This window comes from Protomyctophum bolini (genome assembly GCF_963924005.1).
Source record: "Protomyctophum bolini genome assembly, chromosome: 12".
Classification (NCBI taxonomy): Eukaryota; Metazoa; Chordata; class Actinopteri; order Myctophiformes; family Myctophidae; genus Protomyctophum; species Protomyctophum bolini.
Window position 1 is genome coordinate 7,549,134 of NC_137873.1, and position 21,413 is coordinate 7,570,546.

Below are 21,413 nucleotides of genomic sequence, written 5' to 3' on the forward strand. Positions count from 1 at the left end.
GAGAGGCCAACCAAACAAACAAAACAAACAGTTTTTTCACCCAGTGCCAATTATCTAATGTAATCCTGGGCGCTACACTTCCTCTGCCAACCTGAGGGGAGGCAGCGTACTGACCTCATGCCTCCTTGTATGCATGAGGAGTCCAAGCTGCTGACCTAACTATACTGACTTAATCACTGAATGACCTTTCTGGCGAGGATCTAGAAATTATTGCGCTTAGATTGACTTAAATGGGACTGACAACAGACACCTTCCCTAATTATCGAAACCACTGAAGACCCAAGCCAAGCTAATAGGATATACAGTGTACGTAAAGCTCAGACATGTAATGTTTAGGCTACACGGTAAAAGTTGAGCAAGTTGAATTAATGGGTTCCCAAAGTGGGGTCCGGGGTCCCCTAAGGGTACTTGAGGGAGTTCCAGGGGGTACCTAGCTCAATTAGAGATAGTTAGGAACCAAATGGAGGGTCTGTAACTCAGAGAGTGTACAAATGTCTCAGAGTTAAATTAACAGTGGTTTTACAATATAAATTGGGGTACCAGAGATAGAAATGCCATTACATCGGGCGTCCGTAGCTTAATGCGTGTGAAACTGGGTGGGGTCTGTGAAATTAATATGTTTCGGAATCACTGCTAGAGCCATACAAATCCTCCCTTATCGGGGTCACTGGCATTATGTTTTCAAATGGGGGGGTCCGTGGCCTAATAAATGTTGATTTGGGGGTCTTTGCCATGGAACCACTGCTCTAATGAGTGACACAGACCAAAGGTTGGAAACTAAACTGAACTATCTCTCACTGATCTTAAGTGTTCAAAAGGATCCTTTTAAATGTATGACATCACTTTGGTTTTGAGCTGGCTGAGGGGGTGTTCGTGCCAGAGAATTTGCATCACTCAGACACAAAACTAAAAACTAAAAAGAAAAACTGGTGCAGAAACTTTTCCCTCATTAGAATTCAGAAGTTCTAGATAAAGCTTGCACTGAAACTTTCCCTTCTTGCTTAACTCGTTAAAAACGAAAAGCATCCGTGTACGTTTTTAGCTTTTTGCGTTTGCTATTCGAAAATAGCAGATGTAACAAAGCTAGCTCGCAGCGCGGCATGAAGTGACGCAAGCTTGTGCATCTGCTATTTTTGGGAACATTTTTGAAAAGTGTGAGCACTAACTAATCTAGAAGGAATTTGTAGAATCGGACTCACGGTCTTAATGGGTTAAACCAATTTGGACAAGTTCCCAAAATGTTGTAATTCCTATCCTTTATTGCACAATCATTCCAGTGCTTTGCGAGATGTATTATACATTGTGCAAAAAAAAACCTGAGAATTAAAAAAAAGAAAATCACACCTGTGTGAAGTGAGTGGTGCAACTCCGTGTGGGGGTCCCCGGAAGTTCCAGACACACATGAACGTGGCCAGGGGGGCCGGCCCGGTTCCGGCGAGCCGCCCGGGGTCCAAAATGGTTGAGAAATGACAGATACCCTGTGGGGGTTCCCAGGGGGTCCCTCTACTGTACTGTACTGTCACACCCGGAATCATACAGTTTGTGTGTGTGCGTGTGCGTGGCTGCGCAACAGTGACACTTGGTGGTGAAACCCAACCAAACGCTATTTCCGTGCTCGGACACAGGGACACACATAGCTGTCTATAGGAGTGGTTGCACCACTCAAAAAATGCTATACAGATGTGCCATTTTTACAACTTTACACGTCATGTCATTGGCAAGACAGTGGATTTCAGTAAATTGTCAGAATATTGTCAGTGGGAAAGGAGGGCTTTTGCAAAGGTGTTGCTATGCAAATGATATTCAGATTATTATTTTTTTTACAATGAAAAGAAGTGTCGCAGAGTGACACAAAAGAGAAAAGAATTAGCAAGGCCTAAACAGTGAAAAGAACCTAGGGAAAGTATTTCCAGAAAGATTGCGGCAAAAGTACAGGAAAGCCTGGAGTGTTGGAATGGCATATATCTGTACCTTGTCAACAAGAGGTTAGAAAAAGACGCCAGTCAGACGCTAAAGAGTGCCATGCCATTGTATACGCATACAGCCGGGGGCCATGCGTGTCACAGGCGACCAACCGATCACTTTAACAAGCCACTTCGTTTCGAAGTGCGATGCAAAGTCAAAGTCCTTTCAATCAAAACGAGCTATTTCAGTTGCAGCGAGAGAGAGGCGAGATAAGCACAGCCTGCTGCCCGCCCACCCACCCACCCACCTGCTGCTGTCAACCACCGAGCGACACCAGCCAGACAATAACCCCCCCAGCTCTCTGCCAAAGTGGATACAGTAGATAGACGCAATACATTACATATATACAGTATATGTCGAGGTATGCAGAGCGTTGCTGCTTAGCAACTTAACTCATGCTCATGTTGGACCTTTGCCTCTTAGCAGCGGTGTGGGAGTGGAGCACAGAACAGACCTATTAACCTCCTCACTCACACACACACACACACACACACACACACTATATACTACCACCTCTCACTGCCGGTCTGAATCAACCACAGCCTCCCGATGTAATGGGCAAATTCACTCACTGTGTGTGTGTGTGTGTGTGTGTGTGTGTGTGTGTGTGTGTGTGTGTGTGTGTCTCAATAGTTTTCATGGGTTCAATAATTATAAAACCCACAGAGAACACCACCGTCTTTAACCATTATATTTTTTTATTTAGATACAAAAATAGAAGATCTACAAGTGCACAATTAATCAATCACAATGTGAGACGACGTGAGAATTTGTATTTCTGCTACTTTAGTGTGACACTGTAGATTGTAGAATATAGAAGTAGTAGTAGGGCATTCATTTAGGAAAACACAAAGAAACTACAAGGTTTACGCCCAAAACAATTTAAAATGTCTGAATGTGTTGGTGTGGAAGGGGTTACTTTACGTATATATATATATATATATATATATATATATATATTTAGGACGACCGTTGAGCCGATTCTACTCTTTGGCTCCGAGACATGGACACTTTCAAAGAAACTAGAGAAATGGGTTGGATGACACTTACACCCGCATTCTAATGAGAGCACAAAATCTGTATTGGAAGAGAAGAGCCACCCATCGACTGATCTAATATACGGCAACCTTCCCCGTGTTTCTTCACTGGTCCGATCCAAAAGAACACAGTTTTCCGGCCACATGCTACAGAGCTGACAATGAGGTTATATCTCCCATTCTTCTCTGGAGTCCTAGAAAACTGTCATTCCCTGATGTCATCGCTAGGGACACATTAAGCAGGAACTGGGGATGGCAATGAAGAACCGGAAAGTCTGGCGTGGCATTGTTGAATCCATGATCTCGACCGCGGTCCACCACTTTTAAACTTTTAAGCCAATCAACAGACTGCTTATTCCCGGGGGAGAAGCAAAAAAAGTGTGTGTGTGTGTGTGTGTGTGCCAGGGGGGCAGTCAGACAGATATTTTGTGAAGCCACTAAGGAAATGAAAGTTCATATAATGGCCTGTTGTGGCGCTGTCATTGGACCCAGAAAAACCCATAGCCCCATAGAAGTCCATGTATTTGGGCCCAACTTCACCTAGACTGTATTACCTTAATAAACATGGTCATGAATACTTTCTTCTTCCAGTCACTAGTTTAAAGTTTAATTTCTAATGTCATAATATTATTTTTGGAAAATTATGGTCCCATTAATAAAAAAAATGACCATAAAGTCGCGTATGTTCTGAGGGGCGTGGCTACCGTTACAGTCTATGATAGGGATTCCCCTCCCACTCGAGTCAAAATAAAAACCAACGGAGAAGAAGGGGGGAAGTCCCACCTCGTTGTCTGGGCCAGCGAATGGCCAGCTGGGCCAAAACGGATCTAGAAAGATGGCGACTTCCATTGCAAGGACTGACAGGCTTCATTTTACGTTCATGTTAGACCCGGAGAACGCTTTGTCCATATTTTTTACAGTCTATGGTGTGTGCATGCACAGCACAATTAGTTGGCCTTGGTCCCTTTTGGTGACATTGTGTGGTCACAGAGAACCACGTGCACTATGATAACGTGGCGTGCGCAAACATTTTGAGGGGCACGTGTCAGATGCCAAAAGCTTATTTTTTTTATTTATTTGATAACGTTATTTTTAGATGGCAATCTACCTGGGTACCCCCCCCCCTGACCTATCGGATGACCTGAGGAATGGAGAAGACCCCAGACCCCTGACCTAGATGATGACCTGAGGAGTGGAGAAGACCCCAAACCCCTGACCTAGATGATGACCTGAGGAATGGAGAAGACCCCAGACCCCTGACCTAGATGATGACCTGAGGAGTGGAGAAGACCCCAGACCCCTGACCTATAGATGATGACCTGAGGAATGGAGAAGACCCCAGACCCCTGACCTAGATGATGACCTGAGGAATGGAGAAGACCCCATGACCCCTGACCTAGATGATGTCCTGAGGAGTGGAGAAGACCCCAGACCCCTGACCTAGATGATGACCTGAGGAATGGAGAAGACCCCAGACCCCTGACCTAGATGATGACCTGAGGAATGGAGAAGACCCCAGACCCCTGACCTAGATGATGACCTGAGGAATGGAGAAGACCCCAGACCCCTGACCTACATGATGACCTGAGGAATGGAGAAGACCCCATGACCCCTGACCTATAGATGATGACCTGAGGAGTGGAGAAGACCCCAGACCCCTGACCTACATGATGACCTGAGGAATGGAGAAGACCCCATGACCCCTGACCTAGATGATGACCTGAGGAGTGGAGAAGACCCCAGACCCCTGACCTATAGATGATGACCTGAGGAATGGAGAAGACCCCATGACCCCTGACCTATAGATGATGACCTGAGGAATGGAGAAGACCCCATGACCCCTGACCTAGATGATGACCTGAGGAATGGAGAAGACCCCAGACCCCTGACCTATAGATGATGACCTGAGGAATGGAGAAGACCCCATGACCCCTGACCTAGATGATGAATGGAGAAGACCCCATGACCCCTGACCTAGATGAGGAATGGAGAACACCCCATGACCCCTGACCTAGATGATGAATGGAGAAGACCCCATGACCCCTGACCTAGATGATGAATGGAGAAGACCCCATGACCCCTGACCTAGATGATGAATGGAGAAGACCCCATGACCCCTGACCTAGATGATGAATGGAGAAGACCCCATGACCCCTGACCTAGATGATGAATGGAGAAGACCCCATGACCCCTGACCTAGATGATGAATGGAGAAGACCCCATGACCCCTGACCTAGATGATGAATGGAGAAGACCCCATGACCCCTGACCTAGATGATGAATGGAGAAGACCCCATGACCCCTGACCTAGATGATGAATGGAGAAGACCCCATGACCCCTGACCTAGATGATGAATGGAGAAGACCCCAGACCCCTGACCTAGATGATGAATGGAGAAGACCCCATGACCCCTGACCTAGATGATGAATGGAGAAGACCCCATGACCCCTGACCTAGATGATGAATGGAGAAGACCCCATGACCCCTGACCTAGATGATGAATGGAGAAGACCCCATGACCCCTGACCTAGATGATGAATGGAGAAGACCCCATGACCCCTGACCTAGATGATGAATGGAGAAGACCCCATGACCCCTGACCTAGATGATGAATGGAGAAGACCCCAGAAGGCTGCTGGTTTGACTCCCTGCTGCCGGCCCGGTGAGGCCTGAAGGTGAGGGAGAATTCTATAGTCCAAAAATGCTGGTATTTTTTGGGGCACGGTAAAGTTCATTGGGACCGGTACTCGAACCCGCGACACACACACTGTCATGCTGTGTGTGTGTGTGTGTGCGTGATATGGCTCTCAAGTGGCGCTAAACCCGCAGCCACATGCCTATTTTAGGTGGGTGTAAGTACAGTAAGCGTGGGGACATTCAGCGGGATGCGTGGCGCAGCACGTTGTAGCTATAGCTTTACGCTCACAGCGGGAGGCCAGAAGCTGCCTGTCTGTCACGCTGCTGAAGGTAGCGACGTATACGTTCTCTCCCCAGTTGGACATTTATATCGTATTGTGTGGCTTGACAAGCAAGCCGGTATACTGTACGATGTGAAAGAGAGCGGAGAAGATATTGTCGTTGTTACAGCGAGGCCATGCGTTGACAGCAGGGGTGTCCGTACAGCCATATATATATATATATATATATATATATATATACTATAGCGACATATCATTTAATTCACCATGTGCCTGATCATCTGTAAACTGTGGAACGACGGTGGAAGAAAGATTAACAGCAGACCTGTGGGTCAAACTGCGAATGTAATTGATTCGTGCACGCGGCCAAGTGTGGTTTGCCACATTGATACAACAACTTAGACGGTACACTGAGCCGACTGTCAAAACACCTGCTCTGTCTTTGCTTTGAAAACTGAAATTAGAAGAAGAATAGAACACAAAATTACCCACAATTATAGCCTGGTGAATACTATGCAACCACAACAAAATACCAGACAAAAAAAAAAAATGGGGATAAATTATGTACTTAGAAAATAAGTCTCTTTTCTTTTCTCGGTTGAAAGCAATCAGACCGGTGCGCCTGCCTGCAGCCACTGGTTGGCTCTTATGTCAGAGGATTTAACCCATTCTGACCTGAGATCAGATTCTAAAAACGTCTTCTACATCCTGACAGTTTTCTGAAAAAGCCATGTTTCTATGTCGGTCGTTCTTCGATTTTTCAAAAAATAGCAGACCTACAAGCTCGTAGATGAGCTTGTAGATCTGCTATTTTTCAATAGCTAAAGCATAACATAATGCTAACACCAAAAGGGGTTCCCGTCCAAAATGATTTAAAGTCCACTCATTCCAATTACAGGGCCTCCAAAGAGTCCTAAATTGCTATTTTTCCGTCACTACCTCACCGGGGAGTGGAGTGGAGGGTAATTTGTGTTCCTTGTTGCCAGAGAGAATCAGACTCTTTGTTTGGACATGTTTTATCCATGCCCGTGTATTAAACCCGTCTTTTGCCCTTGAATTTACGGTTTCAACCGCAGCATTATATAGATTTCTCCTGGTCTGTACATTTACTGCCGTGCACGGCATGCCGCGTATTGATCGTTTGGCCGTACAGTGTACGTGCTGCTGGCACATTTACACCACGCATTCTTTGCCTTTTGTGTTTGTTGTTGTATGATCTGTCGTGATGTGTATTAGACCCCTTCGGGGTGATGCACTATAAATTAGAAAGAAAGGTGAGACCTGACCATGGTACCAACATCCATACAGCATGGCATTGTGGACACAATCTTATCCAATGAGAACAAAACATTCAAGTGTTTGGGTCTGAGAGGCTAAAATGTCATAAAATGGTGGTCTGTGGCTCAAATACTTTACTGGCTAAGTAATGGACCTTGATGTGGAAAAGGGTTGAAAACATAGACTGTAAAAAATATGGACAAAGTGTTCCCCGGGTCTAACATGAATGTAAAATGAAGCCTGAAATCCCTTGCACTGTAAGTCACCATCTTTCAAGATCCGTTTGAGCCCAGTTTGGCCATTGGCTGGCCCAGACAACGAGGCGGGACTTCCCCCCTTCTTCTTCGTTGGTTTTTATTTTGACTCGAGTGGGTGGGGGATCCCGTTCATGAACTGTAACGGTAGCCACGCCCCTCAGAACATGCCCGACTTTATGGTCATTTTTTTTATAAATGGGGCCATCATTTTCCAAAAAGAATATTATGACATTAGAAATGAGACTTTAAACTAGTGACTGGAAGCGAAAAGTATTCATGACCATGTTTATTATGGTAATACAGTCTAGGTGAAGTTGGGCCCAAATACATGGACTTCTATGGGGCTATGGGTTTTTTTGAGCCCAATGATAGCGCCACAACAGGCAATTATATGAACTTTCATTTCCTTAGTGGCTTCACAAAAAATCTGTCTGACTGCCCCCCTGGTTGAAAACCACCTGCTATAGAGTGTGTTACAGCACAGTAACGTGTCCGTACCTTGATGGCGGCGGAGGCTATCTGCAGGTGTTTTACAGCACAGTAACGTAAAGGCCCTATAGTGTGTATCAGCACAGTAACGTAACCGTACCTTGATGGCGGCGGTATGTGTACAGCACAGTAACGTAACCGTACCTTGATGGCGGCGGTATGTGTACAGCACAGTAACGTAACCGTACCTTGATGGCGGCGGTATGTGTACAGCACAGTAACGTAACCGTACCTTGATGGCGGCGGTATGTGTACAGCACAGTAACGTAACCGTACCTTGATGGCGGCGGTATGTGTACAGCACAGTAACGTAACCGTACCTTGATGGCGGCGGTATGTGTACAGCACAGTAACGTAACCGTACCTTGATGGCGGCGGTATGTGTACAGCACAGTAACGTAACCGTACCTTGATGGCGGCGGTATGTGTACAGCACAGTAACGTAACCGTACCTTGATGGCGGCGGTATGTGTACAGCACAGTAACGTAACCGTACCTTGATGGCGGCGGTATGTGTACAGCACAGTAACGTAACCGTACCTTGATGGCGGCGGTATGTGTACAGCACAGTAACGTATCCGTACCTTGATGGCGGCGGTATGTGTACAGCACAGTAACGTATCCGTACCTTGATGGCGGCGGTATGTGTACAGCACAGTAACGTAACCGTACCTTGATGGCGGCGGTATGTGTACAGCACAGTAACGTATCCGTACCTTGATGGCGGCGGTATGTGTACAGCACAGTAACGTATCCGTACCTTGATGGCGGCTGTGGCTATCTGCAGGTGGGTGCAGCCTATAGAGCGTGTACAGCATAGTAACGTAAAGGCCCTATAGTGTGTACAGCACAGTAACGTAAAGGCCCTATAGAGTGTGTTTACAGCACAGTAACGTGTCCGTACCTTGATGGCGGCGGTGGCAATCTGCAGGTGGTGCAGCCTCCTCAGGGTGCTCTCGCGGTCAGTGAAGTAGGAGGCGGCCAGCTGGTGGAGCAGCTCCAGGGACACCACGGAGCTGTTGCTGCCCGACTCGGACTTCTTGCTCAGCTTCTGCTTGTCCAGGAAGATGGTCAGGGACTCCTCGCCTGAACAACACACCAGGCACAAACACAGTTAGTTTGTTTGTTAGTTAGTTAGTTAGTTAGTTAGTTCAGCCCATCACACACCGTCTGCGAATGCCGCGCGTGAAAACAGCCGCCTCCGTTATTTTCAATAAACCTATCCCACACACGCGTTCACGCCTCGCCTGACGCTCCGATACGCCACCGTTCTATTTTCCAGGCGTTGCCGCGTCACTGCGCACCCGGTGTGTGTTGGGCTTTAGTTTTAACTATCTTGGCGTGTGTGTGTGTGTGTCTGTGTCTGACGGACTGACTGACTGATTGTGTGACCGCATTCTTGTTGTCCTATAGTCTAGTCTTCATTGTCTTGTCTTTGTTTTTGACCTATCCGTCGACATATCTAGTACAGCATATTATACAGTATTTGTCTGGCTGGTCTGTAATTTCCGTGGTCAGTTAACATGTTTGAGAAGCATACTGTAACTGTTCTCTAGACCACACTAAAGGATCCATAAACAGCATAGCCCAGGATTCACAGCAGGGATTGACTGAAGTCTATATACCCACCGCCTCAGGTAATTATAGCAGTGCAGATGATGATAAATGACTCTTCATGAAGAGTGACAACATCGTGTGGGAGTAGTAGTTGACAGCACGGCGTGAGCCCCGTAAATGACTGCTAACAGACTGAGTCGTCCTCGGGTTGGCCAATTATAACCCTAACAGGTGAACAAACTGAGAAGACAGCAGACCAAGACCAAACGCATACTGTAGCATGACACTCATTTTAACCACCATAGTATGCTGTCTATTAAAAAATAGAAGATATATTGAACTGCTTAAACACAAATCTTCTCCTGTGGTGGTCCACAATGGGTGTCCGCGAACAAATACATTGGTAATTCAAACCGTTGCCCTAGAGGGAATCAACTCAGGCATGCACACAATCATGGTCAGTTCCAAAGTCAATCAAGCAATCAGTTTATCACGAACATTGTCAAGGATTTCTCCAGTCCAGATTCTGAAGGAATACACACAGGTACAAGTAGGGTGTACCTGCAAGTCAACATGGTAATGGGTGACAGAACACACGTTTGGGTTGTTGTTTTTCACATGCTACTGTCCTTGATGATATATACAGTATCATTTCAGTCACACTTGTTACCCGATTTGTTATTTGTAATGATGCCAAGGCTTGCTTCTGTTTCTATACAAATGATACAAATACATGGACTAGTGCCACGAGACCAAAACAATGTGATTTAGTTCATTTATTTGGCATTGATTTCATAGCCTCGGGAAACCCAGACGTTTTATTTTCTGGAAAAAATAAAATTACTTTCATAACAAAGGTTTTTATTTTCTCTCTTTTTAAACTTTTTTTTCCTCTTTCCATAATCTTTCCTCCAATGGCTGTAAATGGAAGACTTACAGTCTACTTAGTCCAACTCAGAGCCATCTACAGTAATAGAAGTGTTACGATATTGAGGGGGCAGAAACCGAGCGCTGTTCATGCAGCCTGAACTGGGACAAGCTGGAGTTGGAAATACATTGTTTTCAACGAGGGCGGCGCAAACAAGAGCTATTTTAAGCATGTGTGCAACATGACAACTGTTTTAAAGTATTGTACAGTAACAACAACTAAAGTCTCTTTAATGTTTATGTTGTACTCTTACTACAAAACAATCTTTTTAAAGGGATTCAAGATCATTATAGCTGGGCTGTTGCCGCCTGAGTGAGTCCAATGCATTTCTGCCTATACTTCCGGTCCAGGACTTGTCCCAGTTGGTTGTCCGGTCCCCACGCTCAATATAAGTCCTATGTAGGAGAGCCGCCATTGGACTGAAGCCCCATGAAGTGAACACAGTTTGCGTAACTCCGTCTATATCTAACGGCCAAGCTACACCAGGCTTTTCTCGCGCGTTTACTCTAAACGCGCGGACCGTGCGTGCGTAAGCCAAACGCCCATGGCTACATCGATCTGTCAGACGCGCGGCAGGTTTGTGCGGGACCTTCCGGGAGGATATATAGATACGCGAGCATGGGGGCATTATACGCACGTACACAAATTAGAACCGATCCTATTTTTAGAGCACGTGTAGGATGGCCCGCGGTATCCGTGCGTCTGGTGTAGCTGGTATCATTGACATGTATTGGTCCTATATCCAAATGCACTGTATGCGCGCAGTAAACGCATACGCACGGTGTAAATTTGCCTGGTGTAGCTTGGCCGTAAGGCTCTGGTCTAACTGTAGTACTGAATTCTCTCAATTGTTGCGTTTTTTATTGTCCATGCTCTCATTTGCGCTGACCTTTCATTGGCCATGCTCTCATTTGCACTGACCTTTTCACATGACATTAATTATTATTTATATACCGTAGTAGTCTATGTCTTGGGATTCCCTCACAGTAGTCCGTTAGAGTACCCCGCATCTTTTCTCTGCCTTATAAATCACATAAACAAGTCTATTGTAGTTCAAGTGTAGTTCTATTTTTATAAGATACATATTCAGTTTCATCAGGCACACACCTGTGATAACCTGGGGGGAATAATGGCTCTATGCAGATTTGATCTGGCCACGCTTTTAGTCCACCAACAAACTAAAGGTTAGAAACTACTTTCACTGCAGCAGAGTTTGACATCCATGTTGGCAAGAACCAGACAATTGCCACTGCATAAACATCTGAGCTCATTACATTCAAATTGGTTTAAAAAAACAATGTTTCCTAATGTTTAGGGTGCACACACACTGAATGTACGGGTAGGCTGCTCAAAATAATGTCACAGATTGAACATGTTATTATTCTGGGTGCCTGCCATGCAATGGCAGAAACACAGGTTGAAATCCGAAACCAATACTTAATCGTAATTCTGGGTGCCTGCCATGCAATGGCAGAAACACAGGTTGAAATCCGAAACCAATACTTAATCGTAATAATCATCAAGACACGAAACTTTGACCGCTATGGCCGGCCGCACGGTTTACCAAAGCCCCGCAATATATACATCGAAACGTGCGGCTCGGCCGGGAATGGTGTGCTTGTGCTTTTCTTTCCGTTTCGAGTTACCGTGCCGACGTAATTCGCAATAAACAACGCGAAAAATGCCCCATGCAAAGTCAATGGGGAAAGGCGGGTAAAAACAGAAAATTACGTCACGTTACTCACGTTACTTTGGAGCCACATTACTCTGGCATACTGTTACGTAGAAACACGATTTAAACGTCAAACAGCACACGAGGCAATCGTCTTTGTCGTGGTTCAGACGGAATTCGAATACGTTGCACGGTTTGCCCGCTATCGCAGTTCAAAGTGTGTGTGGTCTGAGAAAAAATCTCGACTTAAGAGTGTCGCACGCCCAGAGAGAGAGCGGGTCAGAGTGAGAGGCCAATGTGAAAACTGTAGCGAAATTCTCTGAACAAATCGTTCTCACGGCCAAAATATTAACTTTACACGCATGGGTTTCGGTAATTTTGTAGCCACACTCGTCCTCTTTCACCCAATGTCACAACCACAGCCCAGATTCATATGGTACGTGACCTACAGCCCTGAAAGCGACAGGTGTACCATCATAATGTGTCATGAAACGCCATGTTAACTGCCTGAATGAGTCAGCAATTTTTTCATCACAAACACAATTTCTTAACTCGCTCTTATAACCACGTTTTTTATCGTACCAATACCACGATCGCACACGGCGTACCTCAATGTCTCGGGTCACTCACGGCGAAAACAAAAATCGCATTCGACTTTTACTTTTTGCGCTAGAGCAATTTGTTCGGACCGTATGTCTTAACAAATTCTATCATTGAGTCAGTGTGCTGACTTTCAAGTGTTTGCATTCGCATAGACTAGCCCTGCCCCAAGCTCAGGTGAAATTGATACTTTGTTAATGATTCAAGGTCAAGTTGACCACCCCTCAAACACGCGCACACACGAACGCACATGCACACATGTGCACGCACACACACACACACACACATTGAAAGTCAATAGAGAAAATCGGGGAAACCCGTAACTCTGTCATTTCTCAACCATTTCAGACGCGGGGTGGCTCGCCGGAACCGGGCCGCCCCCCTGAGCGAAACCAAATGGACACACGCACACACACACACACACACACACACACCAACACACAAACCCTCTCTTCCTATTGGCTGGCCTTTACACAGCTCTAACTTTTGCTTGCAGCATGCTACAGTCTTGAAACTTGCTCCATGGACTTGGACCACCAATAGGAGCACGCTGTAAATGTTTAATTGCTTAAGCCCCGCCCCTCTGTCTTCCTATTGGCTGGCCTTTACACAGCTCTAACTATTGTTTACAACATGCTACAGCCTCAAACTTTGGTACATGGACGTAGACCATCAAGAGGAACAAGCTGTGATGGCTTAATTGCTTAAGCCCCGCCCCTCTGTATTCCTATTGGCTGGCCTTTAAACAGCTATAACTTTTGTTTGCAACATGCTACAGTCTTGAAACTTGCTCCATGGACTTGGACCACCAATAGGAGCACGCTGTAAATGTTTAATTGCTTAAGCCCCGCCCCTCTGTCTTCCTATTGGCTGGCCTTTACACAGCTCTAACTATTGTTTTGTATTTATTTTGTATTTATTTATTCAGCACAGTATAAAAAACAGCATAGTGAACATATAAATATGAGAAGGGTAGGGTGCTAGGCTGAGGCAAAAAAGCCCAAGGGGCTTATACGAGGCCTCTACCTATATAAATTAAAATGAAACATTGTATATGAGATATAGAATATCCAGAAAACATGATTGCAGTATATAAAACATAAACAAATCAAAACAAAAACACAACAAGAACATGATTAGAATTTTTGGTTATTTACATGATTAGAGAAAATAATAGATGATACAAATAAATATAATTATAATTAGGTGATCTGGTCAATTAAATGGGTCCTAAACTTATGTTTGAAATTTTTTAATGAAGTAGAATTTGATGAGATTGCTGTATAGGTGTTCCATAGCTGGGCCCCCCTGTATCTGATGGAGAACTGACACAGAGCAGTACGGAGCTTTGGGAGATGTAAATGATTTGACTGTCTCGTATTGAAGTGGTGCACATCACTGTTGAACTGAAAAAAGTCTTTACATGGCAAAGGAAATGAAACTGGCTGGAACAATACTTTGAAAATAAAGTTGCAGGTTTGGTATGTATTTAAATTAAAGATTGGTAAAATATTGAGTTGTTTAAAAAGAGGGGCAGAATGAGCAGACCAATCACTGTATGTGGCAATCCTGCAGAATCTTTTTTGCAAAATGTGGAGTTTGTGAAGATGTGTATTATAAGTAGCTCCCCAAATGATATTGCAATATATAAGATATGGATAAATTAAGCTATAATAAAGAGTTGGGAGACAGTTTTGATTAACCAGACTACGGAATTTGCCAATAATGCCAATGGATTTTGATATTTTCTTACAGACATGGCTAATGTGGTTTGTCCAGCTTAGTCTTTCATGGATAATTACACCAAGAAAGGTTGTTGATGTAACCTGAGAAATTGGATCATCTCCTATAGACAGACAGGTGTTAGAATTAGAATACTTTTTATTTTTTGATGTAAATATAATAAAATTGGATTTTTTTATGTTCAGAGATAATTTGTTTAATTTAAACCATTTTGAAATATTTTCAAGATCGTGATTAGCCTTTGCCATTAGAGCTGAGAAATCAGTATGTGAAATAAATAAATTAGTATCATCTGCAAAAAGTACAGGAAACAAGAAGGACAAAGCTGTGGCCAAATCATTAATATAAATCAGAAATAAGAGTGGTCCTAGTATAGACCCCTGGGGGACCCCACATTTTAAGGTTGCACTCTCTGATGATTTACCGTTGATGATAACAAATTGTTGGCGGTTATGAATATAATTTAAAAACCATGTATGAGTGATTCCAGCAAATCCATAGTGTAGTAACTTTTGAAGAAGAATATCATAGTTAACAGTATCAAATGCTTTAGATAAGTCGAGAAAAATTCCTAGAGCGTATTCATTATTATTGAATGCAGTATGAATTTTATCAACTAATTGAAGAATAGCCATTTCTGTAGAATGATTTTTCCTAAATCCATATTGGTGTTTGTACAGTATGTTATGGTCCTGCAGATGTTCGATCATTCTGTTAAAGACTAATTTCTCCAGAATCTTTGAGAAACATGGGAGAACAGAAATAGGGCGGTAGTTACTAAACACACTATGGTCTCCAGATTTGTAGACAGGAACTACTTTGGCAATTTTAAGGTCATTGGGTATTATTCCAGTTTCTAGAGATTTGGTGAAAATATGGGTCAAAGGCTTAACAATTGAATTTCTAGTTTTAATGATTAAGTTAGATCTGACCTCATCATGACCAGCAGCTGAGTCTTTCATGCACATAATTATGTCCATGATTTCCTTCTCTGTAGGAGGTTTGAAGCTCTGAATAGAAGGATGGTGACCTGTCAGAAACTCTGATGGAGACCCGGCTGTAGGACTTATCCTCTCTGATAGAACTGTACCAATATTAACAAAATAATTGTTAAAAGCATATGCAATGTCAGATGGGTCAGAGTAAACTCTATTTTCATCAACAAATTGAGATGGAAGAGTGGCTGAAGCCTTTTTCCTATTTAGAAGCTGGTTGATGACTCTCCAGGTGGTTTTGATGTTATTTGAAGCCTCATTAAATTTGTCTGAAAAGTACTCTTTCTTAGCAGTTCTAATAAGATGGTTGTAATTGTTGCGATATTTCTTATAATTTGCTATATTCATTGGGGATGGATTACAGATACATTTCTTATACAACTTATTCTTAGCTTTCAGAGACTTGTGGAGATCTGGTGTAAACCAGGGTTTTCTAAATGCACAGACCTTGTTTGCTTTTTTACTGACAAGAGGAAAGCACCTGTTGAATATAGAGTTAAAGTACTTTAAAAATGACTGATATGCTTGTTCAACATCATCATGGGTGTATACATCATCCCATAGGATTTCATCAATCAGCTTCTCAAATTGGTCAACATTTATTTTGTTAAACACTCTAAACCAGGGGTGTCGAACTCATTTGGGGCGAGGGCCGCATTGGTCAAAAGGTCACTTGATGGGGGCCACAACCAGTTGCGGACGCACGCTCGATGTCTCAAGCCCAACACACACCGGCTCCGTCCAACGCGGCGCGTCAGCGCACGTCGGACGCCGCCGGTGTGCGATAGGTTCATTGAAAATGATGGAGGCGGCTGTTTTGACGTGCGGCGTTCGCAGACGGTGTGGGAGGCCCTTCAGTCAGTCACTGCTATAATATCTATCTATCAATCTATCTATCTATGCTCAGACCCAGCCAGCCAGCCAGCAAGCCACACACATAGTGCTCAAACCCAGCCAGCCAGCAAGCCACACACATAGTGCTCAGACCCAGCCAGCCAGCCAGCCACACACAGTGCTCAGACCCAGCCAGCCAGCAAGCCACATACATAGTGCTCAGAGCCAGCCAGCCACACACATAGTGCTCAGACCCAGCCAGCCAGCAAGCCACACACATAGTGCTCAGACCCAGCCAGCCAGCAAGCCACACACATAGTGCTCAGACCCAGCCAGCCACACACAGCTCCGTAAGGGAGTGGTTGCACCACTCAAAAAATCTTCAAAAAACTGAAGAGGCTACTGGAGATTGGAGAACCTGATTTGGACATGATCTGATGCAGGACAATGTCACTATGACAGAAAGAGAAGATGGGTCTTCACACATTCACACACACACACACACACACACACACACACACGACTTTGTCCCTATAATGTGCACGGCACCGTTCTACTTCATCATATCACGCAAGAGACGCCACACACCAGTATGGAAGAGAGATAGTCACTTACTCACTTGTTGTAACTTGTAGGGATGCCACAAAGTGAACATCAGCCAAATTGAATAGTCGACAGCTCTGCCGATTAATAATCGATTAATTGAACCCACCCTACACTCTACTCTACACCTGCCTTCATTTCATCTGATTGTCTGTCTGGCAGGCACTTAACAAGCAATCGTTAACTGTGTCTGTTAGAGAGAGGGGCAGAGAAGAGTGGCTTTGCTCAACTTGATTTATACTTATATTCTCCACTCTGATGAAGGTACATGTTCGATATATCATGCAGCCTTACTTATAAGCCTATATTTTGGCTATTAAAAAAAAAAAAAACATTTTTTTTTTTTCTTTTTTTTTTCTCGAGGCAGGCGGGCCACATTAAATGACATGGCGGGCCACATGTGGCCCGCGGGCCTTGAGTTTGACACCCGTGCTCTAAACCTTAGAACTTCTGCCTCCTGGTGGTTAACTGAGGCTTTTGATGAGAAGTGAAACACAGGATAATGGTCAGATATATCAGAATGAAAGACACCAGATTTCCATACATTATTAAGAGAGTTAGTAAATATGTTGTCAATAAGGGTTGCCGATGAGGAAGTCACTCGAGTAGGTTTAGTAATTAAGGGGTATAAGGAGTTTGCATACAGAGTATTCAAAAATTCTGCAGTGAGTGAAGAGGACTCACTGTTAAATAGATTTATATTGTAATCGCCCAAGAGGAAACATACTTTACCTTCTCGGTTAATTTTGTCTAGTACACATGTAAGACTAGAATTGAAATGTGCAATGTTTGAGTCTGGGGGCTTGTATATGCAGCCTATGACAACATGCTTACCATCAAAAATGTCACAAGAGGGTATTTCAAGAAACAGTGATTCAACATCATGACTCTCAGAGTTGAGTGCTAGATCATCTCTATGTTTGAATTGATATTTATTGTGTAGGTATATGGATACACCTCCACCAGATTTAGCCATTCTACAATGGTGTAGAGCATTATAATTTGGAATGTCAAAGACAGATGTCAACTCATCAGTCAACCAGGTTTCAGAAAATGCTAAGACTGAAAATTCATGATTTAACAAAGACAAAAAATGAAAAAGTGCCTCATGATTTTTTGAGAGACTACGGATATTTAAGTGAAAAGTAGAGAACTGCTTTGTTTGGGGCTTTGGAATCTCAAGTAGTAGACTATGAAATTGATCGATACTAAAATAGTCACAAGATAGTGACTCAGGAGTTAAGGAGCTAAAGAAGTTTGAATCAGGATCAAGGGGGTCCATAAATTTAGAGTCACTACGTAGGCTCAGATCAAAAGGATTGAAATACATAGGACTTGAGTCAGTTATTAACCTAAACTTGCATTTTAAATCCTCAACCAATCCAACATCATCAATATCATGATATGGGAAAATGGAGATACACTCAGAACAAGTCCAAGAGCTCCATTCATTCATTTCATGTGCATTAATAGGTGTGCATCTCAGATGGTAAAACTCTGTACAGCAGGTACAACAAACAGTAGGGTTAGAGAGGATATTATGGCAGTGATGACAGTGAGAGCTGTCCATTATAGAGTGTGAGATATGTAATGTATCATGTGCAAGGGTTAAAATCACTGGCATTTTCAGTTCACCTAGACATCAGGTGCAGGTTTCTGAGATGGTGGGTGGACAATGAGTTTGTCATACCGCAGGTAGGCAATGTCGCCCTTTTCCCTGGCAGCCCACATAGCTGGAAGGAGATCTTTTCGCTTCAGTCGAACAGCTTCAGAAAAATCTTCATTTATGTAGACATTTGAACCTTGCAGGTTCTTGGCTTTGCTGAGCACCTCCAGTTTGTCCTTATAGCGCAGAAACTTGACAACAATGGGCCTGGGCCTGGTGGAAGATGGAGAAGGTTTTCCAGTCCTGTGGGCCCGCTCCAGCTTAATGTTGCGGCTGTCCAGCTTTAGCTTCTCTGACAGCAGCTTCTTCACTTTGACCTCAGAATCAGACCATTTCTCACCCTCTGACTCTTTAATGCCATCTATAATGATATTGTTTCTTCTTGATTGACTTTCCATATAATCAAGTTTATCTTTAAGTGGGATAAGACTTTTACTGACCGATTCCACATCATTTTTCGTCTCCTTGCAGGCATTTTCCCACGTCTTACAATAGTCCTTAAAATCTTGAAGTTCTTTTTGAGTGAATTCCAGACTAGCCTTGAGGTCAAAGACTTCAGACATCAGCTCCCCAACCTTTTTGTCTGAGGACCCTTACAGCTCAGCATGTAGCATGGTAGCATTAGCATGTTAGCATTAGCATGTTAGCATGATAGCAGGTTAGCATTAGCATGTTAGCATTATAATGTTGGTGGCAACATAATGCGCAATAAACTTAGACAAAATACCCCATTGAAAGTCAATGGGGAGACCTGGCTCACATGTAACCAAATGGACCCTTCTGAGAGGCTAAATGTCATCAAATGGTGGTCCGTGGCTCAAATGCTGCACAGACTTGGCGAGCTTCAGGCACCCAGTAAAATTTCTTGAAATTTTGTTTCTAGTTCACATTGGTTTTGAGAAAAGGACACTAGTTTCTATAGAGGTTTTTCCAGAGTTACTTTTATTAACCCATTTTTGGTGGGAACCCCTTCAGGTGTTTTAAGCATGATGCTATACTTTTAACTATTGAAAAAGAGCAGATCTGCTATTTTTGAAAAATCGTGAAAATGTGCCTCAAATCTTTGAATATATATATTCTTTCAGAGTTTCAGTTTTTAACTCAAATCATTGCTTCTGGGGGAGGGTCCTGGAAGAACATATTTTCAGATGGGGGGTCGGCGGCATATTACATATAATTTGTGGGGTCCTTGACATGAAATATTGAGAACCACTGATATAGAAACATGAGGTTTCGAGACTAGGACTTATTTTTCCTGGTGAAGACCTGGTGTCGAAACGTTGCAATTATTTGCCTTTAAAAAAAGTAAGTCTGAAGGAGCTCTAGAAACTTTTCCTTTGATGTTTTTCCTTGATGCCTGGCACATCCTGGCCTAAATATAGGCATTGAGATGTGCACACAATCTTCTCTGTGTTTTGAAAAAAAAGGACCCATTCCTTCCCTAAATAAATGTCCATAATCATTTGGATTAATCTGTACCGCGTTCTTCTGCCCCGAGTCTCTGACGCAACTCGCCGACAATTTGCAGCTCAACCTTTTCTTTCCTTAATATTCCGTGCTGGTATAATAATGATCCAAGGTCAGCCTAATCTTCACTCAAATCACACGGTACTCAAAATGTGTTTTTCTCCCGGTTCATTCTTCTCGGGTACGTCCTCCACTCTAGGTATTACATATTGAATAATAGCCCATAATCAAATATGGAACCAAAAAAATAAACAGTCATCTCAAATCCATGCAAGGCACTTACATTCCAACAATAACCGTTGGTGCCTACAAAAAAATATCTCAGCAGGGAAATGCCCAAACAAGGCATTTCCTGTTTACAGCAACCTTAAATGAATTCCTGGAGGTCAATGTGCTGAAGTCAATATATCGTGGCGAGCCATTCACGATTCTTTAAACCGTGTTGCAGTACTATAAACTGTATGTACACTATTTCACTTTCAATTCACACGTGCCCTTGCCTATGATCGGGCCAGTGACGCACGCATGCCTCGACATCAAGTAAACCCAGGGCAACCAGCAGTTATTCTGACGCTGTAAATGCTAAATGGTAAATGGAGCATTTATATAGCGCCTTTATCCAAGGCGCTTTATATAGAATGATTGTGCATTGCATTCACCCATTCACACACACATTCATACACCGATGGCGGCGGAAACCAATGCAAGGCACCGACCTGCTCATCAGGAGCAATTAGGGGTCCAGAGTCTTGCTCAAGGACACTTCAACACTAACTCTGGGAGAGCCCACAGGGTTCGAACTGGCAACCCCTGAGCCACCCCTGAGCCATGTGTCACATCACACAAAGTGGTGGGTAAATGATTTAATCTGATGTACCGGAGGCAGTGTGTGGTTTAGCTGCCACTTCAGTGAATTAATGAAGAAGTTACTTCCCCTTCCCTGTTCACACTGCGATGATAAACAGCTCTGTTGCCGTATATACGTAGGCGCTATAATAGACCTAATCTATTCACTTTCTGGGTAGACCTTGATCAACCTGTCAGGACTGATCAAGCGTTAAGTGCTTAACGTTAACCAGTTAATAGTGTCTATTAATAGTGTCTAACACAGCACATACTCCCATCCATACAACAACACCCTGGCTCACAAACCCTGTACACTCTGTTCACTCAAGACACGCTCCATATATGGCCAGTACATAATTGATTCCATATGTTGATCTGCCCCCCCCATGCCCAGCAGTCTGCTGCACCCCCTGTGGGGGGGGGGGGGGGGGGGTGGAACGTGTGTGTCGAATTTGAAGTCGGTGGGGCGAACGGTTCTTGAGTTACGTGGATTTGCATTTATAGATAAGATGCTATACAGACGATGGCACAGTATGATATGCAGATTAATGAGTTTA

The 21,413-nt window shown here is 43.8% G+C and overlaps 1 protein-coding gene across 1 annotated transcript in view; it reads right to left on the bottom strand.

Annotated features, from left to right (window-relative positions):
- Window positions 1–21,413, bottom strand: part of brinp2 (bone morphogenetic protein/retinoic acid inducible neural-specific 2) — a gene marked incomplete at both ends in the record, with an annotated part of 162,354 nt that overhangs the window by 107,684 nt on the left and 33,257 nt on the right. The window contains 1 exon segment of the mRNA XM_080778844.1: window positions 8,850–9,031. Within this exon segment, the coding sequence (XP_080634970.1) occupies window positions 8,850–9,031 (182 nt within the window).